Source organism: Solea solea, chromosome 21 (assembly GCF_958295425.1).
Source record: "Solea solea chromosome 21, fSolSol10.1, whole genome shotgun sequence".
NCBI lineage: Eukaryota > Metazoa > Chordata > Actinopteri > Pleuronectiformes > Soleidae > Solea > Solea solea.
In genome coordinates this window covers 219,250-237,280 of record NC_081154.1, presented here as the reverse complement: position 1 = coordinate 237,280, position 18,031 = coordinate 219,250, and the positions used below count along the sequence as shown (strand labels likewise).

The 18,031-nt window shown below is 42.3% G+C and overlaps 2 protein-coding genes across 3 annotated transcripts in view; one reads left to right on the top strand and one right to left on the bottom strand.

Annotated features, from left to right (window-relative positions):
- LOC131448440 (caskin-2-like) overlaps positions 1–7,339 on the top strand; it is a 59,768-nt gene extending 52,429 nt beyond the window's left edge. Inside the window, exons 23-24 of one of the 2 annotated variants that reach the window (XR_009234200.1) lie at positions 1,300–1,453; positions 7,216–7,339. The gene's annotated coding sequence lies outside the window, so the exon portion shown is untranslated. Of the gene's footprint in view, positions 1–1,299; positions 1,679–7,215 lie in introns of those variants that run through there. The other variant, XM_058620893.1, reaches the window with a different exon arrangement.
- On the bottom strand, positions 7–17,508 carry LOC131448444 (Na(+)/H(+) exchange regulatory cofactor NHE-RF1-like). The gene is made up of 6 exons (XM_058620906.1): positions 16,850–17,508; positions 5,422–5,592; positions 4,450–4,603; positions 3,360–3,406; positions 1,351–1,434; positions 7–1,203 (listed from the first exon to the last, which is right to left on the bottom strand). The coding sequence occupies exons 1-6, from the start codon at positions 17,318–17,320 to the stop codon at positions 1,051–1,053; spliced, it is 1,080 nt and encodes a 359-aa protein (XP_058476889.1). The 5' UTR covers positions 17,321–17,508; the 3' UTR covers positions 7–1,050.
- Between the last annotated feature and the right edge of the window lie 523 nt (positions 17,509–18,031).

Below are 18,031 nucleotides of genomic sequence, written 5' to 3'. Positions count from 1 at the left end.
CAAATATCGTACAGAGGAATCTTCAGCTTTCCTCTCCGATCATTTATTCCCGATGTCTATGTACAAGAGAGAGAAAAAATAAGAATTTTACAGAATCATCTCGTCATGATTCATGATGACATCAATGTACGGAAGCCCAAACGTCATCATTACAAAAAATAATTTCAAACAAAAATGGATGTTGATTTTGTTGCTGTGGTGATGTTCTTACGTGAAACTGAAGCTGTTTCAAAGACCAATGTATCCCAAGATTCCTAGCTAGCAACTCATTTCTTTGAAGCAGATAGCGGCTAACAATGACACATTTAAAGTAAAAAAATAAGTGCAGTGTTTAGCGGTAAACATAAAACAAATAAGCTGCAGAGCTTTAAAAGTTTAATATCTCTTCAAATATTTACACGTTACTTCACCGCTAGGGATGTATACCATGTCCAGCTACAGCTTCACTGCCAGGCAATAGTGGGAAGGACAAAAATAAAAAATCGCCACAGCGGAAGGACAATTCTTCGTAAACCTCCGAGGCTAACGCGACAAAAGACCACATCTAATTTTGCAATTCTGACACTTCTGGGCTTCCGTACACACACGAAAAACAGGTTAGCATAGCATTGAGAATCAATCTGTGTTATTTATTCATTCATTCACAAATACAACGTAAAGACAAAGTCCTTTATTCTAGTTGCTGATCGCAGACGTCTGACATAGATTAAAAAAAAAAAAAAAAACATTCAAAAAATTAAGAAAGAAAGAAAAAAAATCGGACAATAATTTATTTTTCTGTGCATTATCGTTGTTTCTTTCTTCATCTTCATATATTAACAGTCTGACGTTTTCAAAAATAGTGGCAGAATCCGAAAAATTAAAAGAACAAAATCATCAGATAATACTGTTAAACGTCGGGATTCAAAAAAATAAAATGTTTCTATGTAAAACGTAAACACGCGTTTACGTTTAAAAAAACATTTACGAGGATTATCTGCGTGGGTTCTCCATAGTTGACAGACAGAACTGCGATGACGATGACGACGGTGATGAGGATGATTGCGATATTTACAAGTTGCTGAAAAGTTCGTTTCTCTTGCTCCAGGCCATGGGCGGGGCTTTCTTGGCGGCACGTTTCTGATGAGCTCTTTCTCGAGCCTGAGCCAGAGACAGACCCAGACCCAGACCCTGACCGTTGCCCGCCTCACGGGGGCGCTCAACCTGGAGACACACACAGAACCTTTAGAATCATCAAAATACATATATATATATATATTAGACTTTATTTGTGTAAGCGTCGAATGTTTTTCTCTTCAGGTGAAATCAAGATGGCCGCCCCATTCATTCATTCATTCTCTCACATCGTACCTGAGGAGAGTTGGACGAGTTGTCGGACGAATCGCTGGACACCGAAGACCTCGCGGACACTTGAGGTTTCATCGCTGTCGGAGTCTGAAACAAACGAACAAAGGTCTGTTTCAGCTGTTATGAGGCAGGTGATTGGCACGTTGAAGGAAAGGGGCGTGGCTAGTGTCGACAGTGACCGCCAACGCCTTTTATCCAGGTTTCTTTGACAATTTCGTCCTTTTGCTCGATAATCATCACATTCAGATAAAATGATTAAATCATTAAATGACAGTTTTTATATTTTGTACATAGTTCAGGTTAAAGCCTCTTGGGTTCTGTAATACCTGTTGTGTACAGCAGAGGTCAGTAGAGCGCCACTGTTCACTGTCTCAACACTCATTTGCTTTCTTTTTTCTTTAATCCAGTTTTTTCTCCGTCCTGATTTATTGAAATTAATTTTGAATTTCATAAAGTTTTAAACATCGTTTCTGTCACAGATGGTGTGTGGGTGTGTGTGTGTGTGTGTGTGTGTGTGTGTGCGTGCGTGCGTGCGTGCGTGCGTGCGTGCGTGCGTGCGTGCGTGCGTGCGTGCGTGCGTGCTGTATTTGTCGCCTCTTTATGACCTTTTTTCGCTGACCTTGTCAGGACCAATATAGCCGTGATGGAGACCAAAACCTGGTCCTAATGAAGCAGAACCTCATTTCTGAGGAACTGGTTAAAGTTAAGGAGTAAGATTTGAGTTGTGGGTAAGGTAAGCCAATGTGTGTGTGTGTGTGTTCTTGTATTTATGTCTTTGTGAGGACAATTTGTCCAGTCCTCACAACTTAAAAGGTTTTTTTCAGGGTTAAGACCTGGTTTAAGGGTTAAAGTTAAGTTAGCCACTTAAGGTAAGGGGTTAGTTAAAGCATTAGGTCTATGAACAGGTTTGTGTGTGTGTGTGTGATTCATAAACAGCTGCTTCTTCAAAAACTAAACAAGTTTAAAAAGTCCAATTAATCACACAGTGTGAGGTCAGAGGTCACTGTGTTACATAAGAGCTGGTGAATGAGTGATTGTTCACGCTGTGTGTGTGTGTGTGTGTGTGTGTGTGTGTGTGAACGCCACTCGTTAGTCATTTGCATAATCCCCCAACTCGCCATGAGAGTTAAAGACGCTTCAATCCCATGATCCTCCAGGAGAGAGAGACTATGCTGAGCTCTGGTTGCCATGGTGAAGGGTCAGACAATGTCACCACAGAGGCCAATCCACTTTTCCCATGTGTGTGTGTGTGTGTGTGTGTGTGTGTGTGTGTGTGTGTGTGTGTGTGTGTGTGTGTTCACTTTGATGAAGTCGCTGGCCCCGCCCCCTGAGCGTCACACAAACAGTTTAATTAAAGGGACATTTCTCTGTGGTCTCATGAGGACAAACAAGCATGATGATGTCATCCATGGGTAACATGTGGGTGTTTACGAGGAAGAAGGCGGAGTTACCCGAGGAGCCTGCATCACTGTAATTGTATGAGGAACTGTAGTAATAATAATAACAATAATAATAATAATGATGATGATGATAACAATAATAATAATACTAATCCTAGTAGTGCTGTCAGCAATACTAATATGCTGACAGTGCTGTGAGCGCCCCCTGCTGCTGAGGCACACTCGGCTCATTTTAGCAACTTAAACTACTGCGACAACTTTATCTCACTGTGAGACGGAAAGTGAAGTTCATACACCACTCACTCTCCCACACACACACACACACACACACACACACACGCACACGCTTTGCGCACGCAGACACACACAGATACACACGCACGCAGACACACACACACACACACACGCACGCACGCACGCACGCACACACACAGACACAGACACACACGTCTCTAAAAAACTCACAAACAAATAGTTCCTGGTTTATTTTTGAGTGGTGACTTTTTTCAAAGTGTTATCAGAGTCTCAGGATTCTGTCCTCACATGAAGACAATGTCCAGAGTCTGTCCACAGAGGATCAGCAGGGCCGTGTGTGTGTGTGTGTGTCCTCACCTCGTCGTCGTCTGACGCTCTCTCTGTCTGTGGCTCAGGGAGACGTCCTGAACAAAAACAACACAACAGTCACATCCTGTCATGTGTGTTTGTGCGTGTGTGTGTGTGTGTGTTACATTGTCTGTGTTACTGTGTGTGTGTCTGTGTGCTACAGTGTGCGTGCATCTGTGTGTTACAGTGTGTGTGTGTGTTACTGTGTGTCTGTGCTACAGTGTGTGTGTGTGTTACAGTGTGTGTCTGCGTGTGTGTTACAGTGTGTGTCTGCGTGTGTGTGTGTGTTACAGTGTGTGTCTGCGTGTGTGTGTGTCTGTGTCTGTGTGCTACAGTGTGCGTGCGTCTGTGTGTTACAGTGTGTGTGTGTGTGTTACAGTGTGTTAGTATTACAGTGTGTGTGTGTGTTACTGTGTGTGTGTGTATTACAGTGTGTGTGTGTGTGTGTTACAGTGTGTGTGTGTATTACAGTGTGTGTGTGTGTGTTACAGTGTGTGTGTGTGTTACAGTGTGTGTGTGTGTGTGTGTGTTACAGTGTGTGTGTGTGTGTGTGTTACAGTGTGTATGTGTGTTACAGTGTGTGTGTGTGTTACAGTGTGTGTGTGTGTCTGTGTGTGTGTGTGTTACAGTGTGTGTGTGTGTCTGCGTGTGTGTGTGTTAGTGTGTGTGTATTACAGTGTGTGTGTGTGTGTGTTACAGTGTGTGTGTTATAGTGTGTGTGTGTGTGTATTACAGTGTGTGTGTGTGTGTGTGTGTCTGTGTGCTACAGTGTGCGTGCATCTGTGTGTTACAGTGTTTGTGTTACAGTGTGTGTGTGTTATAGTGTGTGTGTGTATTACAGTGTGTGTGTGTGTTACAGTGTGTGTGTCTGTGTGCTACAGTGTGTATGTGTGTTACAGTGTGTGTGTGTGTGTTACACTGTGTATGTGTGTGTGTTACACTGTGTATGTGTGTGTGTTACACTGTGAATGTGTGTGTGTGTGTGTGTGTGTGTGTGTATTACAGTGTGTGTGTGCTACAGTGTGTGTGTTACACTGTGTATGTGTGTGTGTTACACTGTGTGTGTGCGTGCGTTACACTGTGTGTGTGTGTGTGTTACCAGTAACATGCTCCTCTGATGGTTGGACGTTGCATCTCTTGAAAAACTCCTCGGCCTCAGCGTCGACCACGAGCAGCGTGGTCTTGTCTCCTCCTGCCTTGATGGCCGCGACCACCTCAGAGTGCTGCATCCCAATCACTGACACACCGTTCACCTGCGAGGAGACGAGGAGGCAAGGAGAGGAGACAGGGTGAAAAGAGAAGGAGACACAGAGAGAGACGGGACAGAAAAGGGGAGACGAGGGGAAAGGAGACAGAGAACAAAACCAGGGTGTAGATAGGAGAGGAGATAGGAAAGGAGACAAGAGGAGGTTCATTTCAGAACTCAGGAACCAGAGTTTGGGTGCAGTGGTTCCACACAGAGACACAGTGGACTCACTCACTCACTCACTCACTCACTCACTCACAGATGTGGAACTAATCAAACATGGACAGGGAGATAAATGAGATAAAGGAGTCAGGAATTCCTGTGGGAGGAACAGCTGAGGTGGGAATACCATCGGGAACGTCTCCCACACTGGTACGGAGCGCTGCTGTGACCTCTGTGACCTCTGTTTTGTTTTAAACTGTCTGATGACCTGAGTCTCCTCCTCTCTCTGCAGCTTTACACAGGAAACTGTAAGTGGATTAAACTGTGAGCTGAGCCACACACACACACACACACACACACACACACACACACACACACACACATTACAGCAGTCATTTCTCCTCTAATGTAATCAGATTACATCACACACACACACTGTAATGAATGTGTGTGTGTGTGTGTGTGTGGCACTGACTCTCTGCCTGCTTCAGTCCACAGTGTCTTCAGATGTGATTTACAAACTTGTGTCCAACACTGAGATGAAGTGGTGAACACATTGTTAAAGTGTTCATTATCAGTGTCACATTCAGCCGACAGGAAACTAAAAACTAACGTTGGATAAAGAGCGAGCGCTCTGAACTCTGAACTCTGAACTCTGTGTACCTTCACGATCTTGTCCTTGGGTTTGAGTCCTGCTGTCTCTGCGGGAGAGTCCTCGTCCACGGCTCGGATGAACTGACCCGGTCTGGACTTCTCACTGTGCAGGTTGAAGCCGTAGCCGCTGTCGCCCTTCATCAGCTGACAGAGACGAGGACGAGGCCCGCCTCTGTCCTCCTGCACACACACACACACACACACGGAGGACATCAACAGAGTGAGTGAGTGAGTGAGTGAGTGAGTGAGTGTGTGTGTGTGTGTGTGTGTGTGTGTGTGTGTGTGTGTGTGTGTGTGTGTGTGTGTGTGTGTGTGTGTGTCCTCAGGCTCCAGTCAAAAGAAAACCATGTTTATATGTATTTTTTTTTCTTCCTTTAAAATGAGTCAGAAAACCAAAAAGTCTTTATTTGAAGTGTATTTTTATCACTGTGACAAAAACACCTGAGCTCCACGTCCACGCCCTTTCACGACCTGATAACGTCTGACATGACACCTGTCAATGATTGTCCACTGAAGACGCAGCGTCTCATAATCCACGCTGACGCCGTGGTTAATGTCAATGATTGTCCACTGAAGACGCAGCGTCTCATAATCCACGCTGACGCCGTGGTTAATGTCAATGATTGTCCACTGAAGACGCAGCGTCTCATAATCCACGCTGACGCCGTGGTTAATGTCAATGATTGTCCACTGAAGACGCAGCGTCTCATAATCCACGCTGACGCCGTGGTTAATGTCAATGATTGTCCACTGAAGACGCAGCGTCTCATAATCCACGCTGACGCCGTGGTTAATGTCAATGATTGTCCACTGAAGACGCAGCGTCTCATAATCCACGCTGACGCCGTGGTTAATGTCAATGATTGTCCACTGAAGACGCAGCGTCTCATAATCCACGCTGACGCCGTGGTTAATGTCAATGATTGTCCACTGAAGACGCAGCGTCTCATAATCCACGCTGACGCCGCGGTTAATGTCAATGATTGTCCACTGAAGACGCAGCGTCTCATAATCCACGCTGACGCCGTGGTTAATGTCAAATCACGGCGGTGGATGATTGTTTGAAACGCCCCGGGCGGAGCTGAAACACCGTTATCGCGTCCAACCTTTGGATGGAATCACACGTTTATGTCAAAAACACACACACAAGCATTCGGTCGTTAATGAAAGACGATAAAAACCCGGTCGAGGACTAAAGTCCACTGGAATTCTTTTAACGCCCGGTGTAAAAAGGCGTTGACGGTTCCTCGGGACAAAGTTCCACACGCGAGTGAAAGCTCTCACAGGACAATGATGACCTGAGGACTCACTCACAGCTGTGGAGAGAAGACACAAGTGTCTGAAGGGAGGACATGTTGGGGACGGTCCACATGGAAACCAGTCTCAGTCAATCTGATATCAGCGTTTTCATACAGACACCAAAAATGCGCCTTTCTTTGTCGTCCGTTGTCAGGGAAACGATTTATAATAATATAATAATGTTATTGCGATGACTGCACTTCACATCGTCATCAGTCGTGACGATGCAGCGCCCACTTTTTTTACAATGAATAATATCGTATACATTGACTCGTCACTACCCATAAGGCATTGCACCACCCATAGTTTGTCCTGATTCCGACAAACTGGAGTTTTCAACTCTTGATTGTTTTCAATCATTGAACGAGAACGTTGAAAAACGTTGAGTCAGTTTTATTAGATTCTGAGTTTGGTTTTGATTTGTTTCATGGACGAATCAGCAGCAGTAACAGAACAGGACTGAGTTGTCTTCATGTCTCCAGACTAAATCTGTTGTTTTTACAGAAAGTCCTGAAGAACCGGGACCTGGACGTCGTGACAGCAGCCAGCGGGGAGACGCAGGCTGGACTAAGGACAAAGACTCTGTGAGACGCCGGGTCCAAGTTCCCCACGATCACATTTAAACGGCATAATCGAGGTAAGAGTCGCGATGATCATCATCCTGAACTTGGCGTCACTCACCACTGAGGACACGGCTGCTCGTCTGTCTCTGTCTGTCTTTTGTCCCTTTTCCTTTTCATAGCAACAAACGCATGAAAGCGACATTTGAACACGTTGTGGTTTTCCTGTGTGAACTGCTGACAGACTCTGGTGGATCAGGTCCAGACAACAGGAGGTTCTGGCTTTAGACTAGACAACAAGAATCATGTATCCAGGAGTTTTTGGTCCATAAAACGTTAGAAAACGATTAGAAATGTTTCTCAAGTTCTCAAACAAAAATGATTGAATTTGAATGATTTCTTTGTTTTATGGAGCAAAGAAACCAGAGAATATTCACATTTAAGAAGCTGAGAACTTCAAAAAAACACTCCTACTCAAACCCATTGTTAAAATAGTTGAACATGAACTTCAGCCACTTGTTCCAGCTTTGATGACATTTAAGAATCTAGATAAAAAACATTCAGTCACCAGATGAACGTGATGGACCTCCAAGGTTAAGTTAAGTTAATCTGTTAAACCTTCTATATGTGGAGCCACTTTTCCAAAGATGGTGAACTACTGTGCTAGTGAAACAGCAACGAGAGCTAATCTGCTCATAATTTACAGCGACATCTGTTATTATTGTTGGATCATTTCCAGGAAATGTTTAGTAAAAATGAAATTAAAGTTCCTTTTGTGTTCGTTTAACTTTTTACAAAACAGGTTCTGCAAATTTGGAATGAATGGTTGTTTGTGTGTTTGTGTTTGTGTCCCCGTGACGGACTGGCGACCCGTCTACGGTGTAACCCCACGACTCCATAATAAAGCAGTCCAACATGAACCCAATAAACATCTGACCCATCTGAGGGTCCCAAACCAGTCTTTGGGAACCACTGCCACAGACTAACGTGAGCAAAGGGAAGTCCATAGCTTCTTTTTCCTGGATTCAGAACGTCAGTAAACATCTGAGGAGTCACTGGTGTCACTCTCTGGTTCCTCACTGGCTCTTCTTCAGCCTCTCTCAGCATTCACAGAGAAGGTCAAGAACAGTTCAGGTCCTGGTTTGACCTAAGACCCCCGTGTGAACGTGGATTCTCTCTGGGTTTTCCATCTTCCTCACACAGTCAAAAAAACATGCAGAGGTTCATTTGGACCCTGCAGGTGAATGTTGGTGACCAGTCCTGGATTTACCCCGTCCTATTACCCCGGGTCACTGTCCAGGATTGAGTTTGACATCAGTGTGATTGACAGCTGACACTTGAGCGTCGCTCATGTCCCACCACAGAAACAACATCTGGGTTTGTGTGTGCTGCCACAGCGCGACTGCAGCATCAGCAGCAGCATCAGCAGCAGCAGCAGCAGCGTCAGCAGCAGCAGCAGCAGCAGCATCATCATCAGCAGCGTCAGCATCAGCATCAGCAACATCAGCATCAGCAGCAGCAGCAGCAGCAGCAGCAGCAGCATCATCAGCAGCGTCAGCAGCTTCAAGGTTCAAGGTTCATGCTTTTACAGCTCGTTGAACTGAGTGTGAAACACTCACAGGAGTTCATGCTGATCATTGTTTTCTTACACTGTGGACATGTGACGTCCACTCCTGTCCACACGTTGTCTTCGCGCCTGATTAGCATTTATCACTTTTTTGAGGAAGTTCTTAGCAGCTTATAATCAGTCAGACTGCAGCGAGCTGCGGTTACTCAACAACACTCACTCTCTCACTCGCTCACTCGTCAGCTCTATGACAACTGAGCTACGAGAGGACGAGGACAGGAAGTGGTTTCAGAGAACAGCGCGCGCGTGTGTGTGTGTGTGTGTGTGTGTGTGTGATGAGAGGATGAATCATACGCTGCATTTGAACCTTGTTATCTCGCTCACACTCCAAAGTCTTCTTCTTCTTCTTCTTGTACATGTTGTTGTGTTTAGGACATTTTTCTGTTATCGATTAAGATTAAGAAACAATGAGTCACACATACACATACACAACCCTTTAACTGCCATTAAAAAAGGACAGTAGTATTTATCACTGCTCCACTGCTGTCAGAACAGCTTCTTCTTCTTCTTCTTCTTCTTCTTCTTCTTCTTCTTCTCATAATAACATCAGTATTGGCAGATATTTACCTTTAAAACGTATAACGGCAGCTGAATGAGCCGCTACCTCCTTGATTTCTTATTTTTCTTATGTTTTAATTAAATGTAAATCTTAGAGCTGCAACTAACCATTATTTTCTTCAATCATTGGAGTCATTGTTTGGTCCAGAAAACCTTCAGAAATGTTGATCAGTGAAATGATGATGTTCTCAAACATTGTTTTTGTCCAATGAAGAAATGATTCACATTTAAGAAGCTGGTTTTAATCATGAAAAAAAGCTTTGTGAAAAATATGATGTTAATTCCCTAACAGTTTGGTGTAGGGGGAACATCTATTTACTGATAACCCTAACCTCAATATTTTGACACATCAGGTGCCGGCAAAGAGTCCAACAAGAGAAAAGTCCAATAAAAAAGTCCATTAAGTTCATCCCTACCAAAGCATCATTGTGGAAAACTGAATAGTAACGGTCAAATTCTGGGGTTATTGCAATTTAGATTGTATTGATGCGACTGAGAGTTGGTCTTTTATATTAATAATGAGTTAAAGTCATATAACACGTGCATGTCTTGAATAAACTTGTCTCCACAGTTGACGACAAACACAGGTTTTCTTTAACCAGTTTACATTAATTAGGGTTCAACTCCAGGGTCTATTTTGAGCTATTTTTCTGAACATTTGACAGTTATGTCAGTAAAAGCTGTTATTTTCAAACATTTCCTGTATTTTCTTAGAGGAACTAGTGTCTCTGTCTTTTGCACAGTTCATTCTATCTTCTTGTATCTCTTCAGTGTTCTGAGCTAAAGAATGAAACGTCTTCAACTGAACTCCAGTAGCTCATATCTGAAGATCTGAAGCTGAAGATACTTCTTAGAAAGTAGCTGATTAAATAGAAAACACTAACATTTCCTAGGCTGTGCTTAGGGTGATACGATGAATTTTGCAGGAATTATTAATGATTAATGACTAAAATAACATTTCGCCTTTCTCTTTGTAAAAACTAGTGTTTGAAGTTGATCCGAGCAAATTTAAACAGTGTGGATTCCAAATGACCTTTTGTTCCTTTTCTTCCTTAAGTTTCGTAGACGTCGCTCATTCCCGCAGGCTAATACTTTTGCATTAGCCTCATGTGGTGAACACTGAGAAGCAGCGTTGGGAGCGTTACTTTAAAAAAGTTTATTAGTTATAGTTACTCACTACTTGTTCCAAAAAGTAACTGAGTTAATAACTGAATTTAGTAAATGAATAATAAAAGTAACTTGTTACCAGGGAAAGTAACTATTTGCGTTAGTGTTAAAAAAGTCCTGACTCGCCGTCTCTGCTGCTTCATCGATTCTCTGTGTAGCTGTAATTGAAAGGTAAAAGTAATTAGTTAGATTTCCCCACGTTACTGAAAAAAGAACGTCGTTACCTAACGCCGCTTTTTTTTAAACGCTGCTGAGAAGTGAGCGGAACGTCTTCGTTGCTCTTCCGCTGACAGTTAAAGAATGTCCCTGTGTTTGTGTCCCTGTGTGTTTTCACAGTGAGTCAGCGAGGATCTCGGTCAGGTGACGCTCACTGTGTTAGTTTTGGACAGAAGCCCATAATAATTCTGTTAAATAAGATTAGATTAGATTAAATAACACTGAAAACATGTCCTCAATCCTGTATGACAATGTTGGGTTTTTTGTCCCCTCCGTCTCCTGTAACTGTGTCCAAATATTGGACGTTGGATGGTTAAACTTCATGGGACCATAGATTTAAGTGGACAGGAGGATTTTAATGCTGCATTTTTCCTGCCCTTTTATGACGTTACTCTTGGCAGATAAATTCCCAAAAATCAAAAACTGTTCCAGCTATGTTTTCCATAACTGCTTAACAAATCACTTAAATCAGTTACCAAAGTAGGTATTTTAATCTTTTGCTAAACAATTGATTGATAGATAGATAACCAACCAATTTCCCAAGATTGCACAATATTGAACTTTTTGCCAATGACTAATAAAAGTTCCTTCTTTTCTGGTCATTTAGCCTCTTCCACAGTGAAATTAACTTTCATTTGCGTGATTAAATGAGCAAAATAAATAAAAAAAACATGATAAAAATAATAGCTAGTTCTGTAGAGGGCAGTAGCATAGAAGTGAAGGAGGTAGCAGCATTTTCAGTGAAATGTTTAAGTTATTAGTCGTATTTTTGGCGAATCTTTGTGTTTGTCGATATCCAATAATACATTTTCATGTCAATATCAGCCGGTAACAGTATTGTGCCAAAAATAAGTGGTAATATTTGAAATATCTTAGCCAATAAATGCCTTGAAAACGGAAAAATATCACGTAAAAGAAAATCCATTTGCTTATTTCCAGCTCTGGCGTCTGTCAAAAGAGTCGATAACAGCTTAATCGACTCATCGTTTGAACGTTGTAAACTCTGTAAAATGTTGAACACAAGTGCAGATTTTTAGTTTTATACGACATTTGGAATCATTCTGCGAGTGAGTGGAATAATCCAACTGCAGCTAATCTTGATTTATAGCCGTCGCTGCTCCCGAACCAATAAAAGCCTGCAGATTAATGGCTTTTTCCCAGGTTTATAGGAGCACAGTGATGATAAGAGACGCTTGTGAAACACAGAAGAAGACGGTTTTCACTCTTCATCGCGCAGAGAGATCAAAGTCTGCGAGTGCAGAAACACACGGGGCGGAGAAAACGCTGTTAGAAAGCAACGAGGTGAAAATAGTGTTTACTCTTCACTAATATCTGAGCAGCAGAGTCAGGGTTCAAACGTGTTTCTATCAACAAGTTTCCACGAGTTAAAAAGTAAAAAAAACTAAGCATAGCACATAAAATACCATGAGAAATATTAAGTACAATGTAAACAATGTAAACTAAAATACAACTTGTTTCTAAACATTACGTATCAATTTCATAGAAGAGTGGTTCCCAAAGTCTGGGTTGTGGACTCTCAGGGTCACTGGAGTTATTTTTTGACTTAAATATGTTTTTCAAGAACATTTATATAAATGTAGTTGTAGTTCAATTCAAAATATTAGTGTTTGTTACAGATTTGGCTGTAAATTATGGAAAAAATGTGCTCATGTCACGATAGATCGTTTGATAGTTCTGTAAAAATGTGGGTCCCCGTTCTATATTGCCACTTTTTAAAGACGGCAAACTATTAGCTACTTACTGACAAAAAGCGACACATTTTTAGCCACATCATCTCGGAAGCCAAACATCTTTTTGAATTGGTAAACTTGTCATTTTTCAAAGAGACGTTTGGCAAATGTATCATTATATTTGTGTTATTTCTTTAATCTTAACTTAAAGGCTTGGGAAAAATTAGTTTGGGACCCAAAAATAATCTCCCACGACCCACCTGTGGGTCCCTGACCCAGTGTTTGGGAACCACCGGCACATTATGGCACACAGCTGTTTACTCGCGGTTATTTTAGACTCAGACTTTTCTAAATCTTCTGGTGCTTTTTTCCCCCACATGAAAATGCGTTCGTTTTCTCCAAACTCGACAGAAGTCGAGATCCTCGTTAATCTAAACGTCGCCTCCACTCCTTCATTCACAATCTTTTCATTCCATCACAGGTTTGACATTTTCACGTCTACAGAAAAGTACAGAATAGATTGCTGTGTAACGTGGCCCACACACACACACACACACACACACACACACGTTGACGGTGTGTATTAAGTGAAGGTGTCGGTATTTCAGGGTCAGTGTTGCCTCCTCGTCGAGGCGTGAGAGTTTTCTCTTCTGTCCTCCCTGGACCTAGAACTCTTTCTCCTCATGCAAACACTGTTGACAAAGGTCTCTCTCTCTCTCTCTCTCTCTCTCTCCCTCTCTCTCTCTCTCTGAGTCTCTATGGCGACCGACTCGCCGGAGGCCAGGATGTTACCATAATATGATGACACACTCACTCAGCTAAGTTCACTTCTTTCACCTGCAAAATTAGCAAAGAGACCATGTGAAAACTTCATGTCACCATTTTCCCAACAAACATAACTCACATTATTTCAACAAAGTCAACATTTTATGTTTAAAGGAGACATATTATACCCTATTTCTCCAAGTTAAACTAGTTCCCTGGTGTCCTAATGAACATGTCAGTGACATGCTTTGGTCAAAATACCATAAGGATGAAGCACCATAGCAGTTCAATAACCCTGCTAAACCCGCCCCTTTCAGAACGCTCAGTTTTGTGCATGGTCCCTTTATATGCAAATGAGACACAGGCACACACCCACTTCTTCCAGGGGTTTCTGATTTGTCCTTTTTACTGCGCTCACTCGCTCAGCTCCTGTTCCCTCCCCTCATTCCTCTCCCCCTCCCTCCACTAGTTCTCTGACAATATCAACATGGCAGCGCGAGTGTCGTCACAGGAAGAGACGTCCGACACAAGGATCGAGCCGAACACTGACCAACTGTAAATCAGTTAAAAACACTTAGGGACAGCACCGCTGATCGCCACCGCTGTATGTGACTGTATCAGACTGAGTCTGTGCTCCGGTCATGGAGGACGTACTGAACTAATATGTTTAATTAGGACGTGTCAGAATGCTCAGTTATGACCTCTATTTGACCTTTTCTTAAACATGTGTGTGTTTGTACGTCGGTGAAATACGTCCCCTGACTAAATACAGCGACCGCTGGCCGCAGTCTGATGTGAAGTGGTGCAAACACACAAACACACGTTTGCTGACTTTATCCGGAACATTAGCTTCATATATAAAATCCTCTGAGGCTGGAAGTTTGTGTAAAACACTGTGCTCCACTGTGCAGCCACCAACAGCACACTTGTCCCTCCGCGTTGACATAATACCGCTCTTCCTCCCTCGCCTGCACTCTCGCATTTATAGGGACAAGGTGGAGCTAAGGTGGAGCTAAGGTGGAGCTAAGGTGGAGCTAAGGTGGAGCTCTCCAAGTAAACTTACTGGTGGGTGGTAACATTGGCGGTGAAATGTGCATGCTGCCGTCATAAGTGCAGGGAATTCAACATGGCGTGTTTTACCGCTCATACTTACACTGAGGAGGACCATGAAAACATGACTGAGTATTCTTTTACCACACTTTGGCGACTGGTAGGGCCTCCAGAGTCCCAAATATAAGTATTAAAATGATTAAAAAGTTGATTTTGCATAATATGTCCCCTTTAAATGTCTTATTTATTTATTTATTTATTTATTTATTTAATTTTGAGATAAAGAAGTTAGAAAAACACAACAAAATTCTGTGTTGATGATGTTTTTATTACGATGTTATGACTCATTTGAAACAAAGGAGTTTCCCCAGTTCCTGCTCCTCTTTCAAAATGACCTCATCATCATCATCATCATCATCATCATCATCGAGGAGGAGCGACACACGTTACTTCACTGCAGCTGAGGCTGAAACTAGCTGTGAGTGCTGTCAGGGAGTTAAACTCGTGACCATGACATTATCACACTGTGATGAAACATTTCCATCATATTTTCCAGATACTTTTGGCTCTCTTGATGAACTGGTGATTAATCCGTCTTTTTGTGTCTCAATCTTCTAAAGCAGCCAAATGAAAATGAGTTAAATTAGTCTTGAAATTTGTTCAATTTGACGGATTTCAGATTTTCTATGGTTGAAGTCGATTTTTGGAACGCGCCAATATTTTGAGTTTTCCCCTCAATCTTATAAAATATAACAAGTTTCTAACAGAACATAAATAAACATTTACTAAACACTGCAGTGCCCATATATACTGTATTTTCTATAAAAATAATAATAATAATAAACTAAATATAACATACATGAAACATGGAATCCAAAAATGTTCAGGGTAAAAAAAATGACAAATATTGTTGGTATACCTCTAATGAAAATAACATAATATATTCATGTTCATGTAATCCATACATTCAGGTAACCTTATTGTGTCTAAAAATAACCGAGTCCATCCCATTAGTTATCTCTTCAAGTCGTGAACATATAAACACCAAGTCAAGGGTCACAAACTGTTTGACAGACTTTTGCTACTGTAAAACTCAAATGTGAGAAATATTTCTGTGTTAAAAAAGTTCGTTTTCTGCTCATAAAGAACTTCAACATGTTTTTATTGTTGGCTGATATATTCGTGTTTTTACAGTGTAATCCAAAGAATTCGGTTATTTTTGTGGCCGATCCTTGACTCATTGACATGAGTTTTCTCTTTAAGGTCCTGAATAAACAGAAAATCAAGCGTCCACAGAGTGTAAACCTCCACAGTGAGGCTGTTTCCACTGGTGTTACACAACATTTAAATCAGGGCCCAGACTTTGCTCGGGCTCAAACAGAGCTCTTTAAAGTCTCCACTCTTTACGACCGTTCATAGGACAAAGTTATAAAGTCGTTTTATAACCGACAACAAAAGCTGAGTCTTCCAAAGAAGCAGGGGTTCAGTGAACCACAGATTCCATCATTATTATTATTATTATTATTATTATTATTATTATTACTCTGTACATAAAGTGATAAAAAGTGACCTAACCTGTGAGTCTCTGTACGTGACACAGCTGTGTGTGTTGTGACGCTGACAAAGCATCTGATCCAACAAGACAAACTCGACCGAGGATTTTCCAAACATAAAGCAGACACAGACTCGTAGACTGTACAGTACTGAACAGTCGATGCCTGCAGCGTTTTTACATCTCACCGCCTTTCACCACCTTTAGGAAATGACTACTCAGCAGGAAATGTGTTCCCTCGTAACCTTTAAAACAGCTTCAAAGACGACGCTGACCTCAGGTCAGAAGAGAAAACCGAGGTGATGTCATAAAGTTAGGGAAGCATCGGATTTTTCCTTAGCGATTTTTGTTTGGTCACAGTTGGGGATTCTGCGTTCCATTTATTAGGTACGGCCCGATATCACATTTTAGTATCTACGAATTCGGATATCACAACCTTGAGTATCTACAAATACCGATTTTTATGTTATGTAACGTTAGCTAAAATAAAGTAATGAAAAGAAATTGTTAGTTTTCCAAATTTTAGACAGATTTGATTTTTTTCTATTATGCAATTTGGTTTCAAATAAGCAAATATCGGCCCTGAAATAACAATATCGGCCGACCCCTGGGGTTAAAAGCTTTAGAAATAGAATGGAAGATTAATCGGAACCTAAACTATTGTAAATGATCATTAATAATAACGAAGTACAAGAGTAGAGCGGTATTACAATTATTACAAATGTATTATATACAGTTTATTAAATATTTAAAGCAACACATGAACTGGTTTCTTTAAATTTGACTGAGAATACAAACTTCTTTAAAGTGTTTTTTAATAGTGTTAACTGACATTTATCGCAATAATTATTGATATTGGCCGGTTTGAAAACTTTTTGAGACATTTTACGGTAGCTCTCTGATATAATAACCTATCAAATAATGTAATGTAAACATGATCGAAGTATCGTACCTTGTTGCTGGAGCTGACGCTCAGTCTCTCCGACCTCTCGGAGGACGTTTCCCCGTTCTCCCGCGGGACAGGAGTGCACTCCCTCGGCGTGCCGTTGCTCCGCGTGTCTTCGCGGTCAGAGTCGCTGTCTCCTCCCGGTAAAGGAATCCCCTCCGTGACGAACTCTTTCCGACACTGCAGGCCGTGCTCTTGCAGCAGATCCGCGGTCTCCGAGTCGACCACGATCAGCTCCAACGCCCCGGAGGTGGCTCGTATCCGGGACACGACCTGCTGGTGGCTCTCGCCCTCCACGCTCTCCCCGTTGACGAAGGCCAGGCGGTCACCGGCGCGGAGCCCGGCCACGGAGGCGGGGGTGTCGGGCTCCACGAGCCGGATGAACTGCCCGGTCTTTCCCTTCTCTCCGTGCAGGTGGAAGCCGTAGCCTCCGGTTCCTTTCTCCAACACACACAGTCTGGGTCTGAGGCTCGACATGTTTGTCTGTTTTCCTCACTAACTTTCTTTAAAAAAACAAACACTTTTCGACCACTTTTCCTTAAAGTTACAAACGTCAAAGCTCCAGCGGACAGCGGGACCGACACCTGTTCACCGCCTGTATCCGGAGTTTACTTCCGCTGAAGTAAAGTTTCCACCGTTTACCCGGAGATTTCACCTCTCGCTGCCTCTGCCCCCGCCTCCTCCCCCGGCCAAACACCCGCAGACCACTCAACGACACACACCCCGCCCCCCCCCTCCCCCACTACACGACACACCCCCTCACACTACACGACACTCTGATTGGGTCACAGATTTTTTTTCTTTTCTTTTTTCTGATTGGGTCACAGAAGAGACTGCGTCTGAAACGTGATGACGTTTACTAACGGGATGACGTCTACTTTTGTTGAAACTTTATTTACACATGCGTATTTTATAGACATTTGTTGACAAGAGACTTTTATCCCGGTGTGCGACAGAAATAGAGAAGAATATAATACTCGTGTTGACTTTGATGAACAGAAATGTTTTTTGTGAATTAATTGTAAACTATGAAATCACCAAACTGCTAGAATATATAAATGCCGATTGGAAACAGGCATGCAGTTCTTTCAACATTTAATTATCACGTCTACACAATATAGTATCACGTTTATATAATTATCACGTTGATACAATATAGTATCACGTTTATATAATTATCACGTTGAT

What these genes read in the sequence shown, in the direction of transcription:
- LOC131448444 (XM_058620906.1), bottom strand. Translation starts at nt 17,320, where the DNA reads ATGTCGAGCCTCAGACCCAGACTGTGTGTGTTGGAGAAAGGAACCGGA. An exon ending in ATCAGAGGAGCATGTTACTG is followed by an intron (nt 3,407 to 4,449) that starts GTAACACACACA and finishes GTTTTTGTTCAG; the next exon opens with GACGTCTCCCTGAGCCACAG. An exon ending in ACTCGTCCAACTCTCCTCAG is followed by an intron (nt 1,204 to 1,350) that starts GTACGATGTGAG and finishes GTGTGTCTCCAG; the next exon opens with GTTGAGCGCCCCCGTGAGGC.